Source organism: Gorilla gorilla, chromosome 11 (genome assembly GCF_029281585.2).
Source record: "Gorilla gorilla gorilla isolate KB3781 chromosome 11, NHGRI_mGorGor1-v2.1_pri, whole genome shotgun sequence".
Taxonomy (NCBI): Eukaryota; Metazoa; Chordata; class Mammalia; order Primates; family Hominidae; genus Gorilla; species Gorilla gorilla.
The window spans coordinates 112,904,001-112,930,964 of record NC_073235.2 but is presented as its reverse complement, the minus strand read 5'-3'; the positions used below and the strand labels follow the sequence as shown (position 1 = coordinate 112,930,964).

The following is a 26,964-nucleotide window of genomic DNA, read 5'->3' as shown; positions in this document are numbered from 1 at the left end:
AACACTCTGGGTCCATCTTCAAGACACTGGGCTGTGGATCAACCCAACCACCACTCCTCTTCCAAGAATCATTTTGACAGGTTCTTTTGGAGGAACTCCTTCTCTTTTTAACCCACCCTTTAAAAAAAAAAAATGGCACCAAAGAAAGACGTGAAGAAACCTGCGGCTGCGGCTGCCCCAGCCCCGGCACCAGCACCTGCACCTGCCCCTGCCCCAGCCAAACCCAAAGAAGAAAAAATTGACCTCTCTGCCATTAAGGTAACTAAATGGATGAATTGTTTGGTCACTGAAACATCTTTCAATAGTAAGGATCTCTAGGAACTTGCAAAGGCATGTATTTTTCATTGAGAGGAATAGCATTATTTAGTGAGCTGGTAGATTATGAAGAAAGGAATCCTGCTTTAAAAAATGAATGCCAGCATATAATTTCAAAAATTATTAGAGTATGGTATCATATGTGAAGCCTGTGCTTGCTCTATTTTTTATTCTCAAGTTTCCATTTTCTCCTAAATTGCACTTTTACTGTTTAGGAGAAAAGTATATATTTTTAACAGTGTTGCATTTAAGAATATTTAAACCAGTGTTTGGGTTTAAATAAAATCTCTCTGGAAACCAGATCCCTTACTTACAACTACATCAAAAGGAACGTTTTAGCCCCTACTTATTTCCAGAAGTTTAAAAACAGCTGATGGCCCGGTTGTCCTTTATGTATTTGACAGTTACTTTCCTTCTTCTGAAAAAGAAGATTTTTTGCAATTCAAGTTAATTCTCCCTTCAGCTTTGCCTAATAAAATTTGATACAACACTAAATGAGATCTCAGTGCAGAAAATTATGCACTCAAGTGTTTCAGTGACTATAACTGTCATCTTGTTTATTTATACACAGTATTTAATTCAGAATTTGTGAGTTTCTTCTAAATGAAACTAACAAAAATAATTATAAAACTTGTTATTTACATGGCTTTTAGCTTATGTCTTAGAGTATTTTCCTACTGATCTTGGACTAAGAAAAATGTGATTAATTATTGTGTTAACACTTTGCTGTGATCAAAGTTCTCAATTGCCAAAAGATTATCTGCTTTTGGAAAAATAGGTACGTCTGTTAACTTCCAGTGATGTGACTCATTAAATGTGCACCTTCTCTTCATTCACTGAGTTCTGATTGGCTCATATTACAATTTGAAAATTTTTATCTAAGGAAACCTGCCTTATATGGAAAATCAATGAGCAATAGTACCCATGAGGTGAACTTTTCACTTAAGCCAAAAGTTGTATATCTAATAAATCTCAATTTTGCCAATTTACCATTGTTTACTTGTAACTATGATGCTGACCCATAAACAAACATTTCATTGACTATTTAATATAACTATAGAATTTTTTAAGTCCCAAAAATGTTTAGTTAGATCACCCTTAGACATTATGTAATGAAGTTAAATATATTTATAATTTATATAACATTCCAATTAAACATGAAATTTTGTTTAAAGTATAAGTAAATTATCACGAATATTTAATCTTTAGTTTGTAGGTATTAGAAGTATTTGAAAAAAACTGGTCATGGAATATAGTATTAAGAACTATTCTTAATGGATATCCATTTAGGAGGACAAAAAAATGCATGTCAGGTCTTCTGATAAATGTTTTTCTAACTTGAGGACTGCATGCATACAGTTCTTTAAGAGGAAACCAAATTTTTCATCTCCAGCAATCCTAGTTAATGTATCCTTTATAGATGCATACTGTCTACATTACACAATAAGTGAGATCATAGCCATGATAGTAATTCTGATTGTCCCTCATCTTTAACTCTGCACTCTGTAGTAACATTAGAGATATGAATCAGTGTCAAAGCTAGTCCTTTATTTATTGTGATTTATAAGACAATGTTACCTGTTTGTATCTGGTATTACAAACTTCTGTAAAGAAAAGAAAATGTACCTCTTTACCTAAGAAGCAAATGAAGTATCTAACTAATGAAAACAGGCATTAATTTTCTTCCCTGAGGAACTGTGTAAGAATGAGTACATAAATAAAAATTGTTTGGCAGGTGAGAGATCTCCAAGAAAAGACAAAACATCTCTTTTCTAATCCAGAAATTAAGCCAATTACTTGTTCATAGTCAGCAGAGAAGCAACACTTTTCAGAATCTTGAAAATTTGTTTATTATTCTGTCAATATGTTAAATTGACATATTGACATTCGTCTGTCAATATGTTAAATTGAGTTGTACAAGCTTAATATTGCGTAATATTGTGAGGATACAATATAAGCTTATACAACTAAGCAAAAGAAGGAAATACCCCTGGAGTGTCTCTATGAGAATTGGGTATGCTCCATCTTTATTATTTCATTGCAGAACAAGAGATGTGATGGATTCCAGTAAGGGACGCAAATCAAAAAGAAGTTAAATGAATCTGGAAGAAACAGGAAAAAAAATAACCTTTATCTTCCATTCAGAAGGCCCATTTGCAACAGAGAAAAAAAAGAGAAACAAATGGAAACTAACACACTTTTGTAAAGAAATGTAAATGTCTTCAATGCTTTGCATTCATTAATATGAAATAAATCGGTGCATATTTAGATGTATTCTAGCATGGCCAAAGAAAGTGATACAACTCAAGAATTTTATAAACTTTAATTTTATCCCAGGAGGTAACAGGCCTAATTAAAACATACATTAAAACATTTTATATTATGATGTTTTTAATCACTTAATAATGTTTCTAGATATATTACCTCATAAAAGCTATACAATTTTTTCAAGCAGAGAAAATGAACTTTAAAGAAATTAATAGAGCTGTTATATGTATTCATTAACTTTCTGAAAATTCAATAAAGAACAAAACTTAATTGGGTTATAAACTTTCTTTCATAAATCAAAAAAGATTAGAAACTTAGCTGTCCTTTAGACTTTGAGTAATGCTGTAGCTTAATCATAACTGCCTTTGTGTAGTACTATAGTCATAGCCATGGTAAAATTTAATTTCTCCATAGTATTCCCAGCTAATATCTATGTTTCATATTGTAATATACTACATTTAATAGCCATATATTTGATTCCCCCATACATCTTGAATAATGTTGAATATAATTAATTAGTTTTATCAACTTCTTAAATGTGCTTTCCAATCTGATTTCCTGGTTTGTTAGTTATTAGTTTACAACATTTCTTCAATTGTTCTGACACAAATTTTATGATACTCTCTGAAGGAATGCTTACTTGATGTCCAATCCTAATGGATTTTCTATGAGTACCCTTTTCAACAACAAAATACAGTTGATATTTGAAAACTAAAGTTATTGTCCTTGATGGTTCTAAGCACTCTTTGCCTTCAGAGAGCTAATACTCCCAGTAATCCAGAACAAAAGAACACAGCCTAAGAGAATCACAGTTACAGGAATTAAAACCCAGCATAAGTATGGTTGTAGGTTCAAAAACAAGAATATGCATTGCTTAAAACTGCAACCAAGCAAAATAATGAAAGTAATAACATAACCATGTACCTAGATTGTAGATCTTCAATGTGTAAGTGAATTTTCTGCATGATGCATGCATTATATGTCAGTATTGCTGTGAGGTGATAGGATTGTGAATCATGTCTCTCACAGTGCTGTTTGAGTTTTAATTCTCATATTCACCACTTAATCAGGTCAGCCCTGACTAGATATTGTGAACGATATTATAAAACGTGGTAAAGGTACAGAATGCATTGACAGAAGCTATCAAATAACGAATTTTGCATCAACAGTTGACCACATACTTGGGAAGATTTAAACTTTCAATTTAATATGTGAGGTAGAAATCTGATGTTCCCAAATACATTTACTTACTGATGGGTATTCAGTGGAGGCAGATAGTTTTATACGCATTGTGGCACCCAATTTGTTTTGGCCCAGGTATAGGATTACTTTTGTTCATCTGTAAGTTCTTTTTTCTCATTTCCAACAAAGCTAATATAAATCCAGTTTCCTTTAGAAGAATTTCTGGGAAAAATCAAATGAAGTCATGCTCCACAAAAGGCTCTGAAATCTATAAAGCTTTTTGTAACAATAACCAATATTTATTGTGAATTTGCTCTTTGCCATGTTATCTTATTTAATCCTCACAATATTACACTGAAGTTATTGTATCTATAATTTAGAAGTAAAGAAACTGAGCTTAAAAGAGGGTAAGTGCTATACATATGATGAAATAAGTAGTTAAGTGATGGACCTAGGGTTTAACTTAGCAAGCAAAATCCAGAGCCAACTGTGTTAACCATATCCAAAACTACCACCCTTATTTATAAAAAGTAAGTTGCTGTTTCTAAGAATGTGTAAAGGAGCCCTTTTTACTCTTAAGGGTATGAGGTAGAGTGGTTTTTATATTGCCCTGCACAGTCCTGTGTAACCAGAAAATGGGATGACAGACACATCAGAGCAAGTTCACCAAGACTTTTGACCTTGAGTGTTCACTACTATTCTGTTCTCCATAGCTTTTCCCTATCTTAGCACCTGACAACCTGGGTGTTTTGTTCTACAGAAGGAGGGTGAAATATCAGGAATCTAGAAATATTCCTGCCCATTTTGTTCCATCTTCCTATAAGATGTTGTAAATGGATAATGGATATCTTTCAAATGCTATTAGATATAATGAAACTGAGTTTTTTAAGTAATTTTTGTTTTGTTTAATTAAACACACGTACATCAAATATGACCTTCAATTTTTGCTATCAGGCTAATATTCTAAGGAGGGTATGAGATCTCTATTTTGTTTACAAATAAACAGCATTATTTAAACTGGAAATCCCAACCTATATTCTTCGGGATGGTATGCAGAAATACAATGCCACATGTACAATATGATAAAACCTTAACCCTAACTACTCTGAGTAAAAGAACACATGTAATCAATTTCTAATTCGAAAAACATAGGTAAAAATATGTATAGGTTGTTTCTAACTTTTCTTTTCATAATCTTAAAAGTTTGTTTTCTTTTACTCTGGCCTTTTAATAGTTCAAATTAATTTTTAATACAACTGTAATGTTAGCCAATTGCAATATTAATCCATTTGCAGTATAAATATAACCTCAGGAACAAATCAGAAATTATTTGACACTATCACTAGGTATCAGTATCACATTTCCTCTTTCAAATGTCTGTCTATGCTGTAACAGAAGAGAACAGGTGGAGAGAAGTGGGAAAATGTTAAAGGGCATTTTGTAATTTTCTCTAGAATTATATTTTGATGGATAATGTCTTTGAAAGGAAAATGCAGCTTTGAAAAGAAGAGATATGTTCACCAATTAATAGTGAATAACACTTTTAAGTAAAACTAAATATTTGCAAGAAAAAGAGACCATAAAGTGACTGTGCCAAATTTAGCTCTCGGCATTTTAGTGCTGCAAATGAACCCCTGACAAGTTGTTTTTAGAACTCATTCCATAATTACCTAGTATTAAGCACCATCTGACTCATGGTGGAAAGGATTATATTTAGTCTGCTGATACTACACTTTCTTCTGCTGCTCTTCAGACTGAAACACTTTTCATATAAAAATAAGATCTTCTGTGGTTTGTTTCTATATCAACTTCTACAGCTTGTTTCTTACCTCAAAGCAGAATTTGAAGGGCAAAAATTACAATATAAAAGTAGAAATGGCTTCAATTATACTAGTTAAAAGGTATATTATGTGGATGATAAATTCTGGCTATTCTGGTCACAAATTAACAACAGTGAAGTGAAGCCAGAGAAGAAAAGTATCCCTAAAGATATAACTACATCTTATCAACTTTATACTCTTCCTTTCACTGTGATAAAGTACCTAGTAAATGCCCAGTGGCATATGTCTCCTGTTTATTAAAAAAATCCAACTGGCTTGAACATGGTGTTATGAAGTTATGTTTTGTTTAATTCCTGTTTATCTAAATTACTTCAGACTAATATTACCTTTGACTTTTTAGGCATCCTTCCTTTCCCATTAAAATGAGTGAGTTGAAGTAGATTCTACTGACAAAAGGATGGAAAACTCACAACATTGCAGAAACATAAGGAATCCTAGAAACCGTGCAGTAGAATATTTTGTACTGAGGAAACTATAGCCTAGATGAGAGAAGTTATTTCATCAAAAGACACATGATTTATGATAAGAAAGCTAAAACAAAATTCCCAATCTGGCTCTCTTTCCACAAGTTCTTGAAGTCTCCAGGATGGCAATGCCAATATTCTTATCCCTGCTGTCACAAAAGGAACTTTTATTCCAGACAAATAGGAAGAAGCAGATATTTATGTCTTAAAACACACACACAAAGAATTTTTTAAAATAAAAGAATGAACAAAAACACAACGTAGGTTTTTAAGAAATTACATGCAAACAAATGCACAAAGGAAACAAAAGTATGGCCAGCTCTCAAGAAACTTTAAATTTCTTTATCAATTATTAATCATGAGAAAGCTAACGAGAAAACTGAAAAAGTGTAACAGGTTGTGTTTCTAGATTTTTATTAAAATTCACTTAGACCTCTCTTAGTTCCTGTAGGTCTGAATTGTTTTATTTTAATAGTTGAGTTTTTGCTCTTATGTGACTGAATTCAGTTGACTGATCTAGGACTTCATAGCACAAAATTAAGCATTTTATCTCAGACCAGATCAATTTATGCAATCTAACCACCTAATCTCTCTTATATTGCAGAAACTGGGCTGGTACCATATTCTCAATACTCTTAATTTCCCCTGTTTATACCATATTATAGTAACTAGAATATATATATATATATATATATATATATATATATATACACACTAGCCTAAGTATATCCTATGTTGAAGTCAAAAATGCAAAAATATTTATTTCCTTCGACTTGAGTTATTCTGAAGCACAAAACTCCTAAGAGTTCCAAAATAGTGCTTTTCCTGGCCTTTTAAGGTGGTTCCTAGAAACTCTGTGAGATTGGAGTGAAAATTAGGTAAAGTTTAAGGATTTATATACATCCAGGTCTTTGGTCTCTCTGCCAGGCGTTAAATCAGAGAGCACACAGCAGTGTTTTCTTTGATTGAAAACTGGCCCTGATTATATTAGCTTCTTTATTTAGCCTTTCTAGTCATTAGTCCCCATTGTATGTTGCAAGGACCATCAAGTTCTTTGAAGAATGTAGTCCATGTTCCTTCCCAGGGCATTTTCCCCCAGTATTCGACATTACATGTCTCCCCAATTATCTTTAATTATAGCTCTTCTTCTTTTACTAAGGCTTAACCTACATCAGTTCCAGAGCCTGTTTGATTAACGGCATTTTAATATTTTTTCTATAACTCAATTCTTTGTTAGGTTGGTACAAAAGTAATGGCAAAGCCGCAATTACTTTTGCACCAACCTAATATATACATTATCTGATGTTTAATTAGTTAACTTAATCTCATTATTACTATTAGAAAGATGCTTCTCAAAGTAAAAAAGAATTTGTAAACATTGTAATAAACAATTTTTAGTAGCAGTATGTTGTAGACTATTACCTAAATCCGACATCAAATGATAGCACGAATCATAAAAACGTGGAATGTAACTAGTTTACTAAGAGTCTAAGCGAATATGTAGGCTAGAATATAAAAGAGCCTTAAAAAGAACAAATTGGGGATTGGAAAATTAGAAGTCCAGGTCAAAAACATTGATATAAAATCTAAAGGAAGGTGCTAGAGATATAAAGGTACATAAACAATAACTCAAAATGAACATGCTAACTTTGAGCAGGTGAAGTCTTTTCCCTCAGGGTACACAACATTCTAGAGGAGAAGTTTATATTTGAAGGGGGAGCTTAGGATATACATGTTCTAATAATTTTAACTTAATGAAAATCTATTGAGCTTCAAACGTAGGCAAGGTATTCTATAGAGAGTTATGGAGGGATAAACCCTAAGAATAAGGCAAGGGAAGTGCTCTATCGGAGACAGGTTGGGGTAGGCTCACATCCAGGTCCACATCAGGAACAAATGACTTTGGGAATGGCCTACGCTTCCCAGTTTACAATCAGGAAGGTTAAAAAATTTTCAGTGGGATGAAGAGCTGGGTGATGTTGAATACCGGGGGAAACAGAGAGGAAACGTTTCTTTCAAGGGAAACAAATGTTATCAGGGCTTGTCGCATATTTAATTTCTAAAAAGAAGCAATGAGAGGAGAGCATTCCAGAGAGAAGAAAGGTAAATCTGATCTTTAAAACTAATTGATGACATAGAGAACTGAAGCCAAAACCAGCTGACATTGTGTATTCATATTACACAATTAATTTGCCTTTGTTCAAAGGACTGATTACCCCATCATGATAACCCCAAGGAAGAGAGAGAAGATAAGTTTTGTCATTTATAAAAGTAAGCCAGACAGAAGAATCGCTTGAACCTGGGAGGCAGAGGTTGCAGTGAGCCAAGATCGCGCCATTTTACTCCAGCCTGGGCAACAAGAGCGAAATTCCATCTCAAAAAAAAAAAAAAAAAAGTGTGCCAGAGGAAAAAAATTGGATTTCCCATTTATTCTATGAGCACAGAATCTAGGTCTTCTAGTTTTTAAACTACAATTTTTTCTCTAGACTATACTGTAGCCTTCCCTACTGTTGTCAAATAAAGTGCTCAAATATTTATGTTGATTCTCAGTAAGTACCAAAAAAATCTAAATGCATTCTCTATGTGATAAAGGTATGGAGAAAGACTAGGGTGAAACAGTTAACAACTGCATACCACTTAACTGCTTCTATTATAATAATAACAAACTTTATAGTATCCAAGTCGTTAGAAATAGCTTATTCATAACATAAATTCAACTTTTTTTTTTTTTTGAGATGGAGTCTCGCTCTGTAGCCCAGGCTGGGGTACAATGGTGCGATCTCAGCTCACTGCAACCTCCACCTCCCGGATTCAAGTGATTCTCTTGCCTCAGCCTCCTGAGTAGCTGTGACTATGGGCGTATGCCACCAGGCTCAGATAATTCTTGTATTTTCAGTAGAGGTGGGGTTTCACCATGTTGGCCAGGCTGGTCTCAAACTCCTGGTCTCAAGTAATCTGCCCACCTAGGCCTCCCAAAGTGCTGGGATTACACGCATGAGCCACCACACCTGGCATAAATACAACCTTTATTTTTTTAATTTATTTTTTTTTTTTGAGAGGGAGTTTCATTCTTGCTGCCCAGGTTGGAGTGCAATGGCACGATCTCAGCTCACCGCACCGTCCACCTCCAGAGTTCAAGCAATTCTCCTTCCTCAGCCTCCCTAGTAGCTGGGATTACAGGCATGCGCCACCACTGCCGGCTAATTTTGTATTTTTAGTAGAGACAGAGTTTCTCCATATTGGTCAGGCTGGTCTTGAACCCCCAACCTCAGGTGATCCGCCCGCCTCGGCCTCCCAAAGCGCTAGGATTAGAGGCATGAGCCACCACACCCAGCCCTAAATACAACTTTTAAACTTACTTTCCAGTGTACTCAATAGATTTTACATAAATTAACCATATTTTATATCTAGGCAAGGACACTTTTTTACCTGAAAGAAATTATTAAATATGAAAATAATTATGTTTAGTAGGGCAATTTTGATGGTTAATTTTGTATTATTTATAGTTATTAGCTCAACTAATGATATATGCTAGTTCTCAATAATCATAAGATGATTCAAATTTAATAACATAATTACATAAATATAATTACAAAACTAAAAAAGAACACAAAGATAACATGGTAGGCTCTGATGCTTTCATTTATGTCAAAAATTATAAGATTCCAAATCTTGTAATATTCAAAGTTACACATTTCCATCTTTGTCTTTCCTTTCCGTTTCCCCCTAATGATTCAAAGCATTTTTTATTTTTCTATTAAATTTCATTTCCCGATAAACTTTCAAAATATCAAGCTATTTATGAAAATGTTTACCTGTGTACTAATAATTTTAAAATTGTATTTTCAATCTTCATTTTGGAACTCAAGATTCTATGAGATTTTTTTCCTACTTATAAACTTAGAGCCAAAAGTGATATGCATATTAAATGCTGATTTCTTCTGAAATGGTTTCAGCAGAAGCTACAAAGTATATGTCTTTCTAGAAGGGAAGACTTCATGTTTTTTGTGACCATCCCCCTAAAAACAGTTGCTGAAGCAGTACTCAAGTTACAATTAATCTCCAATATACATTATGCCTGTGAGCTGCTTTAAACATGTAGAAAACTGATAAATATTTTGTCTGAACTTTAGTGGACATCCTAGGAGGATCTTTTCCTGTACCACTTTTCCCAGTACCATTTCCAGAAGGGAGTTGCCTGCTATTTTCAGGTAAGCTACCATGAAAACCCATTGCTGGCCAATCCCCTAGATACCTTTAAAATTCTAAAATACAGTTTTGGTTGGACAAGGTGACTCATGCCTGTAATCTCAACACTGGGCAGGATGATGGCTTGAGGCCAGGAGTCCAAACTAGCCTGAGCAACATAACAAGACCCTGTCTCTACAAAAAGTCAAAGTAAAAATTAGTCGGGTGCAGTGGCACATGCCTGTAGTCCTAGCTACTCAGGAGTCTGAGGTGGGAAGATCACTTGAGCCCAGGAGTTCGAGGCTGCAGTGAGCTGTGATTGTGCCATTGCACTCCAGCCAGGGTGACAGAGCAAGACTCTGTCTCAAAAATAATAAAATAAAATAAAGTACAATTTTGTATTCCACAAGCTCTGCCATGCATTCTTTTGGCTTCTTGGTCTAGGGACTGAGCCATAGAGTGTTTGCCAAGGCAGAAGTAGAAACAGAAACAGCATGATCTAGTAAGAACTTATGTGTAGTTAAAAAAAATGTACAGGATGAGAGTAAAAGAATGTAAAAATGATCTATCAGCTTTCCTGCCTAGAAAAGCTTCTGAAAATAAAAAAAATGACTACTCAGCCATTATAAAGATAACAAGGAGGGAAGAAAATAACCAGACCTAACGTAAGGAGACTAAAAGGAGAATGATGAAAAGCGGAGATCAAAACTATTCCTGGCTTAGATTATGCTTGCAAAAGAGTGATCTTTAATTGGAGATTGAAAGACCTGACCAGACTGTCACTTGGGTGCGCTCTAAGAAACATGCAGAATGTGCATGGCCTTTTCAAGTCCTCTGAACTTTACCATAAAGGACAGTACACTTCAGAGGATGTTCCTGCTATAGCAGTTGCCATTTGAAACCCCAAACCAGTCCCATCCAAAAACTTGCATTAATACCAAAACTTGCTGACTAGAAGTTTGTAAAGTCCACTGTCATCAAGAGAAGGGTCTGGCCCAAGACCTTAAAGAAATTCTAAGCTCTTCTGCCATCGAACAAATAGGAAGCTTCGTAAAGGAAGATGCTCCAAGAGAACATATTGGAAATAAAGACCATAAAAGTACCGACAGGCTTCCATCTCACTATGGCTGTCTACTCCAAGGTTCTGGTCACCTAAAAATAGCTCTCAGGGTACAGATCCATCTTTCCCTTTGCCCTAAGAAAGCTAAAGAACTCTCCAAGGGGTGTGGCAACTTATCTCTGAAACCTGATGCTAGCTGTGAGGTCAAAGCTTGCCCAGAAATAAAAGGAAGCCTCAGCCAGGGAGGACCCCACTCAGGGACCGGAGCAGCCCTCAACTCACTCTTCAGCTTCCCTGCTGTGTTGCAGCCCAGCCACTCCATCATGGTGGGTCCTATGAGACAATAATTTGTCATTTATAGGAGAAAATAGATAGAGGATATGATCTTATTGAGAAGAAAGATAGGCAAAGAATGGAACTGAGGAGAGAACATATTCAATATGAGTCTTTAGTATCTACTTTTGGGTTTTGTTGAGATCCATTAAAGATAGGAGAAAATAATTAGAGCTGTTTATCAGCTGGAAAAATACATCTTCCAAGAGCTGTGCTTTATGCTTCACCAACTCTTGCTGTATCACATAAGATTCATTATATCTAAATTTAGAAGAAAAAAACCTGTAGCTACAGCAAAATATTATACATTAAAATACAATCCAGTGATGCTGATAGCTAAAACTAAGTAAACTGCTTTTGATGCATTGGGTTTTGCATACTGTTTTTTTAAGCACTGGTTAAATAGAAGACAGACTTAAGGTAGTCTTTTTAATGTGTATATCTGTACTTTAACACCGTGTATCTTATTAGACATATCTTAAATATACTATAGATTATTTTTCTAGGAAGTATTAAATGTAGCATTTAGTTAAATCATTAAGATACAGAAAGATATTCCCTAATTATCTTTTGCAACAGCTTTTTATGTTCCTAGATTCAAAAGTATCCTAAGGCAACCTTCTTATGCCAAGACACCTACATAGCTTCCTAAAAATCTCAGAGCAACCAGCACTCATTCTTCTGTCAATGCATTTGAAAGAGTACTAGTTTTTTTTCTTTCTTTCTCTTCTTCGCCACTGCAGTCCTTCAGTGCTGACCAGATTGCTGGTAAGTGAATTGAGTTTCTCTGCTACAGATGTAGGCACAGCACTGCCTAGTTTCTGCAATATTACTTATCTTCAAGGCATGTTACACTGTGGCTCAACCTGTTAGTGTCCAAGCTATGCCTGAACTCTGAAAAGTAGGCTGACTTTTGGAGCTTACTTTGAAGATTACTCAGGGAATGAGCTGGATACAACTAAAAATCAGCACATTTTTGTTTGGTTAAAACATTCTTTGTGGTCAATTTCTTTCTAACAGATCGAGTTCTCTAAGGAACAGCAGGATGGTAAGTTTAAAAGCTATGGTTGTTAAATGTGCACACTCATAAAGATGGCATGTGTGAAAACCAACTCCCTTGGGATGAGATTAGCTCTTCCTAATTATCCCCACTGGTGTTGCCATTCTGAATATAAATTGCTCTTGATCACTCTAAATATAAATTAGCTCAACCTGAAACCCTTGCTGATACTCAGTAATCAAAGGTTTAACAAACAAAAGATAAGCACCACAAATAGGCCCTTATATTTGCTGATATCTAAATAAAACCAATTTGATACAATAGATAATACCATATATATATATATATATCCCAAAAAGATGTAGATTTTAGATGGCTAAATTGCTAATATAATACTTAAAGAGAGATTTGGCAAGTCTGAATTGTCAATTTGAAAAACAAAATTGATTACAAAACTGCCCAATTACTAAACCTATATCATTTCAATGGATAACATAGTGAGTTGTAGAACAAAAATGAATTCAGAAACAAAGAAGAACGATTAATTTATCATAGAACTGTAGAAGGAACATTAAATGTCTCCTGGTTTAACCCCTCCCTGAGATATGCAAGACAGACTCCAGAGAGGTGACAGGACTTTCTCAATGACTCAAAGAATTAGTGATAGGAGCAAAATCTGACATTAGTTTAAGTTGATTAAAAATTTATTTTATAAAAACAATTACTAGCTAGGAGACTCCAAACTCTTAAGATTCAAGAGAATCTGAATAGTTTCCCTAAAAAGTCAACCTTTTCACCTTTGGGTCTTTGGATCCAACAGATCCCATACTCCACAGGAGCTTGATGTTTTCATTAGGAAGTGCAGGGAGGAATGTTTTATGGAGTGAAAGAGTCACATATCTAAATGAACTGAGACACAAATAAACCTATAGATGGAAGGAGGAGAAAAAATTAGCTTCAAAATATTGTATAAATTAGAATATTGGTCATAAGTAGTATGTCTATATTACATATATTATGATATGAAAATATAAATAATTATAATTATAGGTGATTAATAAGAACCTATTCAAATACTCAGTTCTCTACCTAAAGGATACCACATTCTTCAAGTCTATTTCTGCATCTGAAATAGTTCATATTTGAACATAAATTGAGAAAAAGGGATATTTACTGTAGTACAGACTCACATGCATCTGTATCATGGTTGATGGCCTCATGTAGACAGATTAGATGATTTGGTGACTCATAACTCAAGATTATTTGAAATTATACTATGAAGGACTTTTTTCTCATTGAAAACAGTTGGTGATTCTACCATAATTTGTTTGATTTTTAATGCATTTTAACTAGTGACGCTGCTACATTGTCACCTACTGCATCCCAGTCCTCTCAAATAGCTAATTTACAATTGTTGTGACAAAACTATTGTAGGATCAAGCAATGGAAGACTTAAAAACCCTTGCAAGGACTCAATGATTTAACGTTGAGCATTAAACCTTTTATTCCATCTGTGAAATAGATTTTAGACACAGAAGTTCAGTAAACATGGGTGTAGTGTACTGTTTTCTTTGTGGCAGGAAAACAAATGTAAGCATTTTAAATTATGTGGAAAACCTATAGTTTCTTAAATGAAAGCATTCTTTAGTTTGTTTCCTTGTTTAGTGGTTAAAGAATTTTGTTCATGGCTGCTCTATTGGAATCTATCACAGGATTGAAGGAGAGGGTGCAAAAACTGGAAAATTACAGCATTCTAAAGGTCTAAGTCTTGTGCTCTCCAGTAGACACTAGCCACATGTGGCTATTTAAACTTTAATTAATTAAAAATAAAATTTAAAATCCATTTTCCTCACTTGCACTAGTCACATTTTAGTGTTCAAGAGCAACAGTTAATAGCCACCTTTTTGGGCAGCCCAGAATGACAACAATTCCATTAATACCAAAAAGTTCTAGAACAATACCATTACAGACCAGAAGTTAGCGAACTTTTTCTTGAAAGGCCAAATAGTAAATACGTTAGGCTTTGCTGCCAGTATAGACTCTGTAAAAACAACTCCACTCTCTCACTGAGGTGTGAAGAAAACCATAGACAATTCATAAAAGAATGGGAATGGCTGTATTCGAATCAAATTTTATTAAAAAGAAACAGGCAACCAGCCCCTGGAAAATAGTATAACCAGTTATTCTTCAAGAGAATAACTAAACTTTGGGTTAAAAATCTGGGGTAATAAAATAGTGTCTTTCTGGTCTCTGCCTTTAAATCACCAAAAGTGTTAATGTCAGAGTGATTCTATTACAGCCCATAAAATCCTATTTCTACTTCGGCATCTGACCAGGGTAATAGTGAGCCTGCTGAGCAGTCTGTCCATGAAAGCCTGAAGCCAGTAACAAGAATAGTTCAGCTTCACATGTCCCTTAGAAAGATGAAAAATAATATTTGACTAATGACTTCTCAGTGCCTGCAGCAAGTTTTTTAGCTTAGGGAATTGATCTGTAGTCAAATTGCATAGAATTCGAGGGGGAAGTTTTAACAAATACTGGTAACATGATCTGTAGTGAATTGTGAATATAGCGTCAGTGAGATGTTAGATTAGGGGAGGGAGGAATAGCAAGATGGAATACTTTGCTGAGTAATCTATCTAGACAGCACCTTTTGATCTGAAACCACTGATAGCCTAAAAAAAATGCTTTCACTTCTACCAATTTATTCACAAATGATTTTTTGAGTACTGTTGATATTAACTGGAAGTCACCAGCAGTACTTTTGGGTTTCCCAGAAAATGTAATCTAGTTTATAAGTTCTAATTAAAATGGTTTTACTGGCCCCCAGATCCATAGTAGCACCCTTTCTGTCTTTGATATACATTTCTAAATTCTTTTTCACTATAATTTTGAAAGTCAAACCAGTTCTATCAAAAGATAATGATTAAATTTAGAGAAAGTAATCAATACAATGATTATAATTAGAATAGAGAACACTTTAAAATATGTATTCATAAAAGAATGGGAATGGCTGTGTATACTTAATACATACACATACACACAAAATGAATTGAGCAAACTGGGAAAATGTGACTCAAATTGATGGCATCTACCAATGTGAATATCTTGGTTATGATAATATAATTTTGCAGAATGTTACTACTGGAAGATACCGGGCAGAGCATACAAGAGATCTTTCTGTATCATTTCTTACAACTGCATGTGAATCTACAATTTTCTCCATAAAATTGTAATTACAAGGCATAGCGAAATTCTAAAGCTGATATAGCAACATATGTCATATGTATTATTTGATAAAAGGGTAAAGTATAAAGAGATTATCACAGCAACATACCAAAACAAATATTTCTCCTTCTGAACTGAATATACGAGAAGCCTAATAGAGTCACACATTAGTTAATAAACTATAGAATGTATAGATTTGTCTCACCTTTCTAAATTTTTCCTGAAAAATAAAGTTATTCCTGGAGAAAACTGGTTAAAGGGATAACCTAGGAAATTTGTACCCAAGAGGAGGTTTTTCTACATAATTTGAAAAGTTTGAGTTAACCTCACATACCATGAGCCTGATTGAAATTTGTTCTTTCTGAAATTTTGTTAATCTTGTTAATTATATGAGAGATTATTAAAATTTCTCAAGGCCTTAGAATTTTTTAACCCAATCCAGGTTTCCAGGCAGGTAAAGGAAATATGAATATGACTAGGAGCTCCAATTTCCATATCTGATTAACAATAACAGGCAACTTAAAGTTGGAAATGCTGTTTTAAAATAACCCTGAAAAGAAATGCTAAGTTTTTGCCAATGATATTTGGAGATACAAAAAGAGAATCCAGGATAACAACTTGCATAGTTGGCAGAAGTTGTAAAACAGAAGAGTTTGAACTGAATTTTTGATAAGGTTAGGTTTAATTAATAGGTTAGAGGAAGAAAAGAGCACTCTAATGCTTCTTGCTTTTTGCAGAATTCAAGGAGGCATTTCTCCTGTTTGACAGAACAGGTGATTCCAAGATCACCTTAAGCCAGGTCGGTGATGTCCTTCGAGCTCTGGGCACAAATCCCACCAATGCAGAGGTCAGGAAAGTTCTGGGAAACCCCAGCAATGAAGGTAACCCATCAATTTTTCCAAGAAGTGTGGAAGTATAGGGAAGTGTGTAGCAGTGTGTGTGTGTGTGTGTAGTGTGTGTGTGTAGTATGTGTGTGTGTGAGAGAGAGAAAGATTGATCTAAAAATGTTTCACATAATAGGGCTCAGTTTATTCTTGATTGTGGTAAGTGTGCCTCTTGGCCATAGAAAGTCTCAGCCTTTTTCTTTATAAAATAAGCTAAACTTCCTTTGAGAATTTGCAAGCATGGTAAAATGTCATGCTAATATCTAATGTTAAGCATTAGATATTAGAAATAATACCTAATGCTAATATCATTTCGAATGTTCATAATTAAAGGCTAATGTAATGAAATAATATCCAAATCTGCACATTTTTTCAGACTTCAAATCTTCAAAGGCAAAAACACATTTTGGCAAAGATGTTAAATATGATTTAAAACACTTTATAAACAATTCTGAGTAAATTCCAGTGGCACAGTTCTAAAGAAGTTCTCCTCTGATAAAAGCTGTGGAAATGAAATTGCAACTTTGTCAAGCAACTGAAAAATACATGCTGACTGCCATGTGCTCTGTCCTTTGACACACTGCTTCTATGAGTGGACAGAAGCAGGGTGTCAAAGGACAGAGCACAAGGATAATCCTAGGAAAAAAATCAGTGATAAATGTAAGTGGCAAAATTGCAGAAGTCATTTACTCAATCCAGAAATCCAGTCATTATTCTAGAATAAGGAAATTATTTTTAATCCCAATGGTTTTATTGAAAAGTATAATAGTCTAATGGAAAATGATACTCAAAACAAACAAAAAAGACAAGACACATTTGCAAATTGTTTGAAAAGGGATTAATATCCAAAATATGTAAGAAACTCAACAGCCAAAAAAAAAAACCCCACGAATAATCCAATAAAAAAATGGGCAAATGAACTGAATAGACATCCTTCAAAAGAAGATATACAAATGGCCAACAGATATATTTTAAAATGCTCAATATCACTAATTACCAGGGAAATGCAAATTAAAAACCACAATGAAATGCCATCTTACCCACTTAGAATGGTCATTATTAAAAAGACAAAAAATAAATGCTGGGGAAGATGCAGAGAAAGGGGAACTTTTATATACTGTTGCTGAGAATGTAAGTGCAACCATTGTGGAAAATAGTACGGTTTATCAAAAAACTAAAAATAGAACTATTATATGATCCAGCAATCCCATCACTGGGTATATTTCTAAAGAAAAGGAAATCAACATGTCAAAAAATGTCTGTATTCTCATGCTTACTGCAACACTATTTACGATGCCCAAGATATGGAATCAACGTAAATGTCCATCAACAGATGAATGGATAAAGAAAATATTTTATATATATGTATATATATATATGTACACACACACAGACACAGACACACAATGGAATACTATTTAACCATAAAAAATGAAATTTTATTATTTGCTGCAAGATGGATGAGCTTGGAAGACATCATGTTAAGTAAAATGAGCCAGAGATGGAAAGATAAGTCTACATGTTCTCACTCATATGTAGAATCTAAAAAATTTTGATCTGGAGAAGTGGAAAGTAGTGCTTTCTAGAGACAGGAAAGGGTGGAAGGAATAAGAGATAGCCAGAAGTTGGTTAATAAATACCAAAGTATAGCTAGATTGGATGAATAAATTCCAGTGTTCTGAATAAATTCTAGTGCTCTAGTCCCTCCTAAGTAACTAAGACTACAGATGTGCACCACCACACCCAGCTACTTTTTGTTTTGTTTTAGTTTGTTTTGTAGAGACAGGATCTCGCCATGTTGCCCAGGCTGGTCTCGAACTCCTGAGCTCAAGCATCTGCCCGCCTCGGCCTCCCAAAGTGCTGGGTTTATAAGCGTGAGCCACTACGCCCAACAGAAACCTTATTTTTAAATGCCACTTCCCAACTTACCAAACATCTATCTTTAACGAAGAGAGGAGGGAATAAGAGATAGCCAGAGGTCAGTAAATGAATACAAAATTATAACTAGATTGGAGGAATAGTTCTAGTGTTCTAAAGCACTATAGGATGACTATACCAGCAACAATTCATTTTCAAATACCTGAAAGAGTTGATCTTGAATGTTCCCAATACAAAGAAATGATAAGTGTTTGAGATGATCAGTATGCTAATTATCCTTATTTGATCATTACACATTATACACATGTATCCAAATATCACACTTTACCCCGTAAATACATACGATTAGTATGTGTCAATCGAAAATAATTTTTGAAAGAGATACAAAACTGAAGTTTTTCAAGTAGATATTCAGGCTGTTTATCTTTGCCATTAGGAAACAGAGAGAGGGGTATGAGATAACAAATAATCTTTTTCTTTCCCTTGACAGTTGAAAATTCTTTGGTGACCTTCCTTTGTTAGAAGAAAACTCAATTTCAGGAAAACTCAAAATCAGCCTGCTTACTTCATTTTCTTTGGAAGGAAATTTCCAATTACATCATGTAGAAAAGCCAAGAGCATGAGATAAAGTGAGCAAGCAATAGGGCAAACCCTATTTTTATTTTTTCTTTCTTTCTTTTTTTTTTTTTTTTTTTTTTCTGAGGCAGGGTCTCACTCTGTCACCCAGGTGGGAATGCAGTGGCATGATCATAGCCCATTGCACCCTTAACCTCCCGGGCTCAAGCAATCCTGCCTTAGCCTCCCAAAGTGCTGGGATTATAGGCGTGAGCCACCACACCCAGCCAAACCTAATTTTAATTTTTTTAATTTATTTATTTGAGATAGGGTCTCACACTGTCATCCAGGCTAGAGTGCAGTGGCATGATCTTGGCTCACAGCAACCTCCACCTCCCAGGCTCAAGCAATCCTCCCACCTCAGCTTCCCAAGTAGCTGGGGACTACAGGCATGTATCACCATGCCTGGCCTTTTTTGGTTTTGTTTTTGTTTTTTTTGTAGGGATGGGGTCTTGCCATGTTGCCCAGGCTGGTCTCAAACTCCTGAGCTCAAGGAGTCCACCTGCCTCGGCTTCCCAAAGTGGTGATGTTACAGGTGTGAGCCACTGCACCTGGCTGAAACCTTTAAATGTCACTTTCCAACTTAGCAACATCTATCTTTAATACAATTATTTGGTAAAATACTCATTTATTCAGCATTCAAATTTAATTTTTTAAATATTACTCAGTGTAATTTCAGTGTAAAAATATAAATTGCGTGTAATAGAAATATAGACAAGTAGTAAAAAAAATTTGATTTGGTGAATACATAACTTTACCCATTTGTATACAACTGGATAGTATAAAATAGACTGTCCAGATTTTCCATGAATAAGATTTACCTTGTCAGAAGATAATAAAGTCCTATCGTCTCCTGGCCTCTAAGGTACAAAGAAGTCAGGAGATCACAAAATATTTGACACACACTCTCTCCTTGTAAACTGCTTAAATTACTTAAAATTTAAAGAAAGGGAAGGCCCTCAAAAAGCTGGGGACAAAGGTGGAATATGTACTAAAGCTAAGTTTTACTGTATTAATCCACTAATGAGTTTGTTGTATCTCAGTGCATTTTTCTATTGCTTGCAAGTATTTATGGGAAATATTAAATGGACAATACTAAAAAAAAGCTAACACTTATTAAGCACTCAGTTTATACTAGATATTCTATTAAACTTTGCATTCATTAGCTCATTTAGTTCTCACAATAACACTATTAGTTATCTCTATTTTACAGATGATAACTTGAGGCACAAAAAGGTTAACTTGTGCACTGTCAGAGTTGCAAATGGTAGACTGGGAATAAAAGCTCAGGAACTGCAACTCCAGACCTCATGCCATTAACTATTACCATATTCTTGATATTTTAGCAATTTACCAGCTGAAATTTAAGCTGTGTGAAGGTTTTTCAGATAACCTAGAATAACTTTTCAAGTTTAAATTGTGACTCAGAGTTAGTATTATGGTAGCTAATAACCCTCAAAATTGCAATTTCTTACAGAGCTGAATGCCAAGAAAATTGAGTTTGAACAATTTCTGCCTATGATGCAAGCCATTTCCAACAACAAGGACCAGGCCACCTATGAAGACTTTGTTGAGGGTCTGCGTGTCTTTGACAAGGAAGGCAATGGCACAGTCATGGGTGCTGAACTCCGCCATGTTCTAGCCACCCTGGGTAAGGGAATTTATTTCAGTGGACTTAGTGAGACAGAATATATAGAAAAGAACAAGACAGGAGAATCATGTCACTACCAAAATAGGAGGAAAGACTACAAAGGGAAAATGGGAAAAAAATAGTCAAAAGTTAATGACCATTTCAATTGGCCTCAGTGGCAGTGAGTTTGGTGAAAATGTTAACTTAAAATATTGGTAATGAATAAGTAAAGGAAAGCATGGTAGTTCTTATAGGACAGTTTGTATGACAACAGATAATGTGTATTTAATTAACTCATTCAAAAACCAATTAGTTGACAATATATTAAGTACCAAAAGAATGGGAAAGTCACAGTTCTTATATGTCAAGAGTTTAGTCTCCAGAGCCCTTGACTGATGACCTATGGTGGATTTTGAAAATATCATGTGGCCTTCTTTCTGAAAGGAGAGTTTTGTTTCATCAGGTGAAAAGATGAAAGAGGAAGAAGTGGAAGCCCTGATGGCAGGTCAAGAAGACTCCAATGGCTGCATCAACTACGAAGGTAGAATCAATGCTCACTGGTGGTTACAGCAACTCTTAACTGATCAGGTTGATGATGGGCTCCTTTTGAGCTTCTTTTCCTCTTCCTTCCTTATTGACATACATATGACAATCAATTGCATAACTCTAAAAAGATATGTGAGGATCTGAACATATAAATAACATTTATTCCAGTGTGTTTTAGCAATACTGTGCATTGTTTTAAAGCTTAAAATGTGTTTTCATATATATTTTTGTTAGATCTTCAGAACATCCCTATGAGTTAGACAGGGCTGATGTCAGAATCAAATTTAATAGAATATTAAACTTGAAGAAATCTCAAAGTCATTTACTAATATGAAGCAATTATGAAAATGAAACTTCGGGCCAAATAGGTTTAGTTACTTGGTGAAGGTCAAATCACTAATGGCCAGGCTGGTGCTAAAATTTACTTCTTCTCCTTGTCTAGTGTTCTTGCTTAAATGAAAGTCAGCCCACAGTTGCCAGTTGTTTAATTCCTACTACCAATTTACAGCAGCTTCACCCAGAGGGTGTGAAAGCAATGCACTACAGAAAACAAAGATGCATAATATAATTTACAAATTTAAAAATTTTTTAATTTGTAAGAAAATTTAAAAATGTTTCTATCCCCAAAGAGAATGAATCAAGTTACATATAAATAAAGACAAAAAGAGAAAAATAAAGAAGAGAAGAGAATGAGAGGGGAAGAAAGGAGAAGAAAGGAAAGGAGGGAGAAGAGGACAAAAAGAAAGGGCTTAGCCAAGCATATCTTCACTGACAATCTTGATTAAACTTCACTTTTTTCCCCGTCGACAATTCTTCACATTTGGCTATTACCGTAAATACACTCCAAAGACAATCATTCAATAAATACTGTTTGAACAAGTGGACAGACATCTAGAAAATAAAGTCAAATCTGAATTTTATGCCAAGACAAATTTCAAATAATTTACATGTGAAATGTAAAAGCTAAAAACATAAAGAGCACAAAAATCACGGAAGAATTAATTTTATAACTTTGGAGTGGTTACGTTTTTTCTAACAGTGACACAAAAACCAGACGGCATTGAAAATCTTGACAAATTTAATCACATACTTTAAAAAATCTATATGGCAAAAGCCACCAAAGCAAAGTCAAAAGACAGCAAACCAGAAAAAAAAAAATTCAATTAATACCAGAAAGAGCTAATTTTCCTAATAAAAAAGAACTACTACAAATTAATAAAAGATCATATCCAATAGAAAATTAGCAAGTACATGAACAGACAATTCATAGGAAATAAAATGAATAAAATAAGATGACAAACTACATTAATAATTTTTAAAAATGCAAATTAAAACTACACTGACAGCTGGGCGCGGTGGCTCACGCCTGTAAATCCAGCAGTTTGGGAGGCCCAGGTAGGTAGATCACTTGAAGTCAGGAGTTCCAGACCAGACTGGCCAGCATGGTGAAACCCTGTCTCTACTAAAAATACAAAAATTAGCTGGGCGTGATGGCACACAGTAGCCTGTAGTCCCAGCTACTCAGAAGGCTGAGGCACGAGAATCGCTTGAACCCGGGAGGTGGAGTTTGCAGTGAGTGAAGATCGCGTTACTGCACTCCAGCCTGGGTGGCAGAGCAAGACTCCATCTCAAATAATAATAATAATATAAAACTACACTGAGATATCATTTTTCAATAAGCTGATTGCCAAAGATTAAATGTTTGGGCACACTTTGGGCTGAGGAGAGGGTGTGGAAACAGCCAATTTCATGTATTACTGATGGGAATGCATGTTGTTAAAACCCCTAGGTGATGGTGTGGTACTACTAATTGCAGCAAATCTACTTCTGGAGAGAATTAGTCTCTAGATATACTTTCACTCAAATGAGATGACCATATATAGATGGTTATTCATTACTGTGCTGTTCATAATTGCCAAATTTTTTTTTCACAATTTAATGTCCATCAAAGTATAATTTCATCAACATATCAATGTGAAAACAATCGAATGTCTATCAATGTATCAATGTGAAATTCTCTGCAGCCCTAAAAAATAGGGACACTCTTGTATACAGTTATAATATCTGTAAGATAAATTATTAATTGAAAAAAGGAATACAAAACAATGTATAGAGTATGCCATTTTTTGTGTAAAAAGATTTTTAGAAACATATTTATGTGGTCTTGTATATGCATAAACAGCTCTGTCAATTTAGCAGTAAAAAGGGGAACCAGTTGTCTAGCAGACAGTGATGGGAAACATTTTGTTGTTATATACCCTTTCATACGTTAAAGAAAATATTTTAACCATAGCTGGGCACAGTGACATGTGCCCGTAGTCCCAGCTGCTTGGGAGGCTAAAGCAGGAGGATTGCTTGAGCCCAGGAGTTTGAGTCAAGCCTTGACAACACAATGAGACCCTATGTTAAAAACAAAAATGTATGTGAATGTACCACTTATTCAAAAAATTAATTTGCAAAATCAGGGCAAAGGTCATTAATCCACTACTAAGAATTATGAGCTATACACACCTTAAATACAAAAGAAAAGAAACTACTGTTACGGCTAAAAATAGGATTGAGCTAACTCATTAAACTTCTCTTTTATTAAATTTGACTGTTTCCTAACTCTAAATTGTCTATTTTGTCTATTTTGCTCCTACAGCTTTTGTCAAGCACATCATGTCTATCTGAATGGAGCTCTCAAGGTATATACCAGTTCCCTCTTTAATATTTAAGGCTTTCTTGATATTGTGTTTTTTAAAACTTGACAGCTTCAGTTTATATGCTATAGATTAATATTGGTTCTTAATTATGAGATATTTATATTAATTAGAAAATATTAATGCCTTGAAATGGGTTATTTAGAAATAGAGCATTTTTGTACGAGCATATAAGCAAAAACTTATGAGGTTTTTGCTTCCATTCATAAATTCTATCTTTGTGACTGTACTGCAATTATGCAGTGGAGACTCAACAAACCAGAGACTAGTTAATTAATTTAATTGGAACAGAACACTAATAAAAGCACAGGCAAACGTTTTTTGGATAACCAAGGTAGTTTTTAACAGTTTCTGCTCTAGAAAACCGTGTTATAACAGTCCAAATTCAAGCACTTGCAACCAGGTTCTTACAACTAGGAAATGGCTCATCTTGTAAGTGCTGGTTCACTTTGCGCTTTTTATTCTCTTACACTTCACATTATTTCCTCCTGAGTTTTCTTTCTGAAAAGATGCAATCAATATCTAATTCATTTTCCCTTTTTCTTTACAGAACAAGCATTGTTTAGGAAGACTGGCTGGAAACTTATTTTAATCACACCCATGACAAACTCTCCAGATCTGTTTACCATCATTCAGGAAAACAAAGCAATCTGGACTGTTCAAGACTGAACAACTCCCTGAATTTTTATACATCTTCAGTTTTTCTCTGAATTGAATTCATACCACACAAACAAAGTGTCTGCTGCTCTAGATGAGAAGAATAAAATATTGACAATCTCAAATCCAAGCACCATTCTTTATTATCTACCATGAATCAACAAACATTCTTAAAACAATAAATCAATAAACAATTTTGGTCAGTCTGGAATGTTCAAGTCACATTGCATTTTTATTTTCTTAATGAAAATAATTTTCAAAACTTCAATTATTTTGTTAAATGTAGAGAATATTGACAAATTATAAACTTTTAAAAGAAGAAATCACTGAAGTCTACATAGCAATAACAAATTGAATAATAAAGATAATCATATGTTATTGAAAAAGTAAAATAGAAATCTGAGGAAATTCAAACTAGATAAGAGACATTTTTATAAAAACTATGAAGGTAATTTAAAGCAAAAACAGGTTTCTTCGGATTTGTGTAAATCATTTTGTTCATGGCTTGATCTATTTCACTTCTAGTGACAATCTGGCCTATAAGAAAAGTCTAGCAAGCCCTTGATCCTTCTCACTTAATGTCTTCAAGCATAAGATTTAAAGTGACCTTTCGGCTATAACTTTTTAAAAAACCCTCTGGGATGGGATTGTTGCTTAAGAACTCAAGATCCTGTTTATTAATATTCTCTCTCCAACTATGATTCCCTCCCCTTTGCATGTCCATGTCCCAAAATATTAGTTCAATCTTTTAATAGATGTCAAAAGTGGTAAGACAAATTAACAGAAACATTCATAGTGTAAACTTTATTTCAGAATGCTATCACCTGTCACTTTTTCTTTAGAACACATTCTGAGGGTAAAAAAATTGACTGTTTAGAAGAGATCAGTGGTAAATACTTCTCCATACCCCCCTAAAAAGATAATTTTAATATATAGTATTATAAAATATTTGAAAAGTACCTGCCTGCCTATAGATCTTTGGAAGCTGAAACAACTTTCTCCTGATATTGGGAGCTTCAAATCAATGTGTTCCTTCTGTCTGGCAAAGGGTCACTCAGATTTCAGTGGCAGAACTTTAACTTCAACCTGTGCTTTTGTAGTCAAGATGATGTTGCGACCTTGAAATCACTCTTTTAAGGAAAATGCACTATAGTTTCATGATCTTTAAGGCCAAGTTTACCTAAGACCAGGAATTGGAAATATCACAGCCTCATCCAGTAGAACTTTCTGTGAAAAGGAAAATCTATATCTGCTCTGTCTTATATGGTAACTACTAGCCACATGCAGCAATTGAACATCTGAAACATGGCCCATGTGATGGAGGAATTGAATTTTAATTGTTTCCTTTTAATTAATTTAAATTCGAATTTAAATAGTAACATGTCTCTTGACTACTATATTGAACCACTGTTCACAGCTCTTAATATATATTTATCTGCAGGTGTTATACCAGGCAATTAAAAATGCTTGTTTTAATTACAAATGACACTATGTAGAGAAGTTGACTGGTACAAATAATTCAATCATAAAAGTCTCATTTTTGTTTTGGGATATGTGACTAAATGTCATTTCTTCTATACTCCTTTAAAAATTTTTAATTAGAAAAATGTGATGTCTGCAAGGTATTAAATTTTTAATCTCAAGTTTTATATTTAGTGATTCTCCCTCAAGACCTTATAAAACCGCTTTAACCCTCAATGGGATAATATCTAGTACATTGTCATGGGAACTAACCTTATTAAATTACCATGTGTGAAATGCCTGTAACTCAAGTAACAGCAGGTGCAAAATAAAGTAGCAGGCGGAAGAGTGACAGTAATTTTTAACATCTACACCAGCTGGCAAAAATGACAGGTGCCTAATTCCTCAGTCTTTAAAAATAACTTTTGAGAAGCCTACACAGCATAAGCAAATATTTTCAAGTTTATTTTTTAGCTATCTTCGAGTTACCTTCCTGACAAAATGTAATAATATACACTGATTTTTGCAGAAAATTATATTTGAAACTTAAAGAGTGCACAGGAACTTAATTTATTCTCTATGAATAAAATAAACAATTATTATTAAATTGGGGGAAAAATTTAATTTTTAGATTTCACAGCAGAAATTCAAGAAACATTATATAGGAAAGAATTCATAATGTGTCTTTCTTGAATTCTATCTACATTTCTTT

The 26,964-nt window shown here is 34.3% G+C and overlaps 1 protein-coding gene across 2 annotated transcripts; it reads left to right on the top strand.

The window, feature by feature from the left end:
* MYL1 (myosin light chain 1) lies at positions 1-25,002 on the top strand. Of its 2 annotated transcripts, none has more exons than XM_063694690.1 (7): positions 1-258; positions 12,672-12,699; positions 16,617-16,760; positions 20,734-20,907; positions 21,350-21,427; positions 24,077-24,119; positions 24,685-25,002. In XM_063694690.1, the coding sequence occupies exons 1-6, from the start codon at positions 133-135 to the stop codon at positions 24,103-24,105; spliced, it is 579 nt and encodes a 192-aa protein (XP_063550760.1). In that variant the 5' UTR covers positions 1-132; the 3' UTR covers positions 24,106-24,119; positions 24,685-25,002. The 2 variants fall into 2 exon arrangements, with proteins under 2 accessions (XP_063550760.1, XP_063550761.1); XM_063694691.1 differs by lacking the exons at positions 1-258; positions 12,672-12,699 and adding exons at positions 11,571-11,644; positions 12,395-12,419.
* The last annotated feature ends 1,962 nt before the right edge of the window (positions 25,003-26,964 follow it).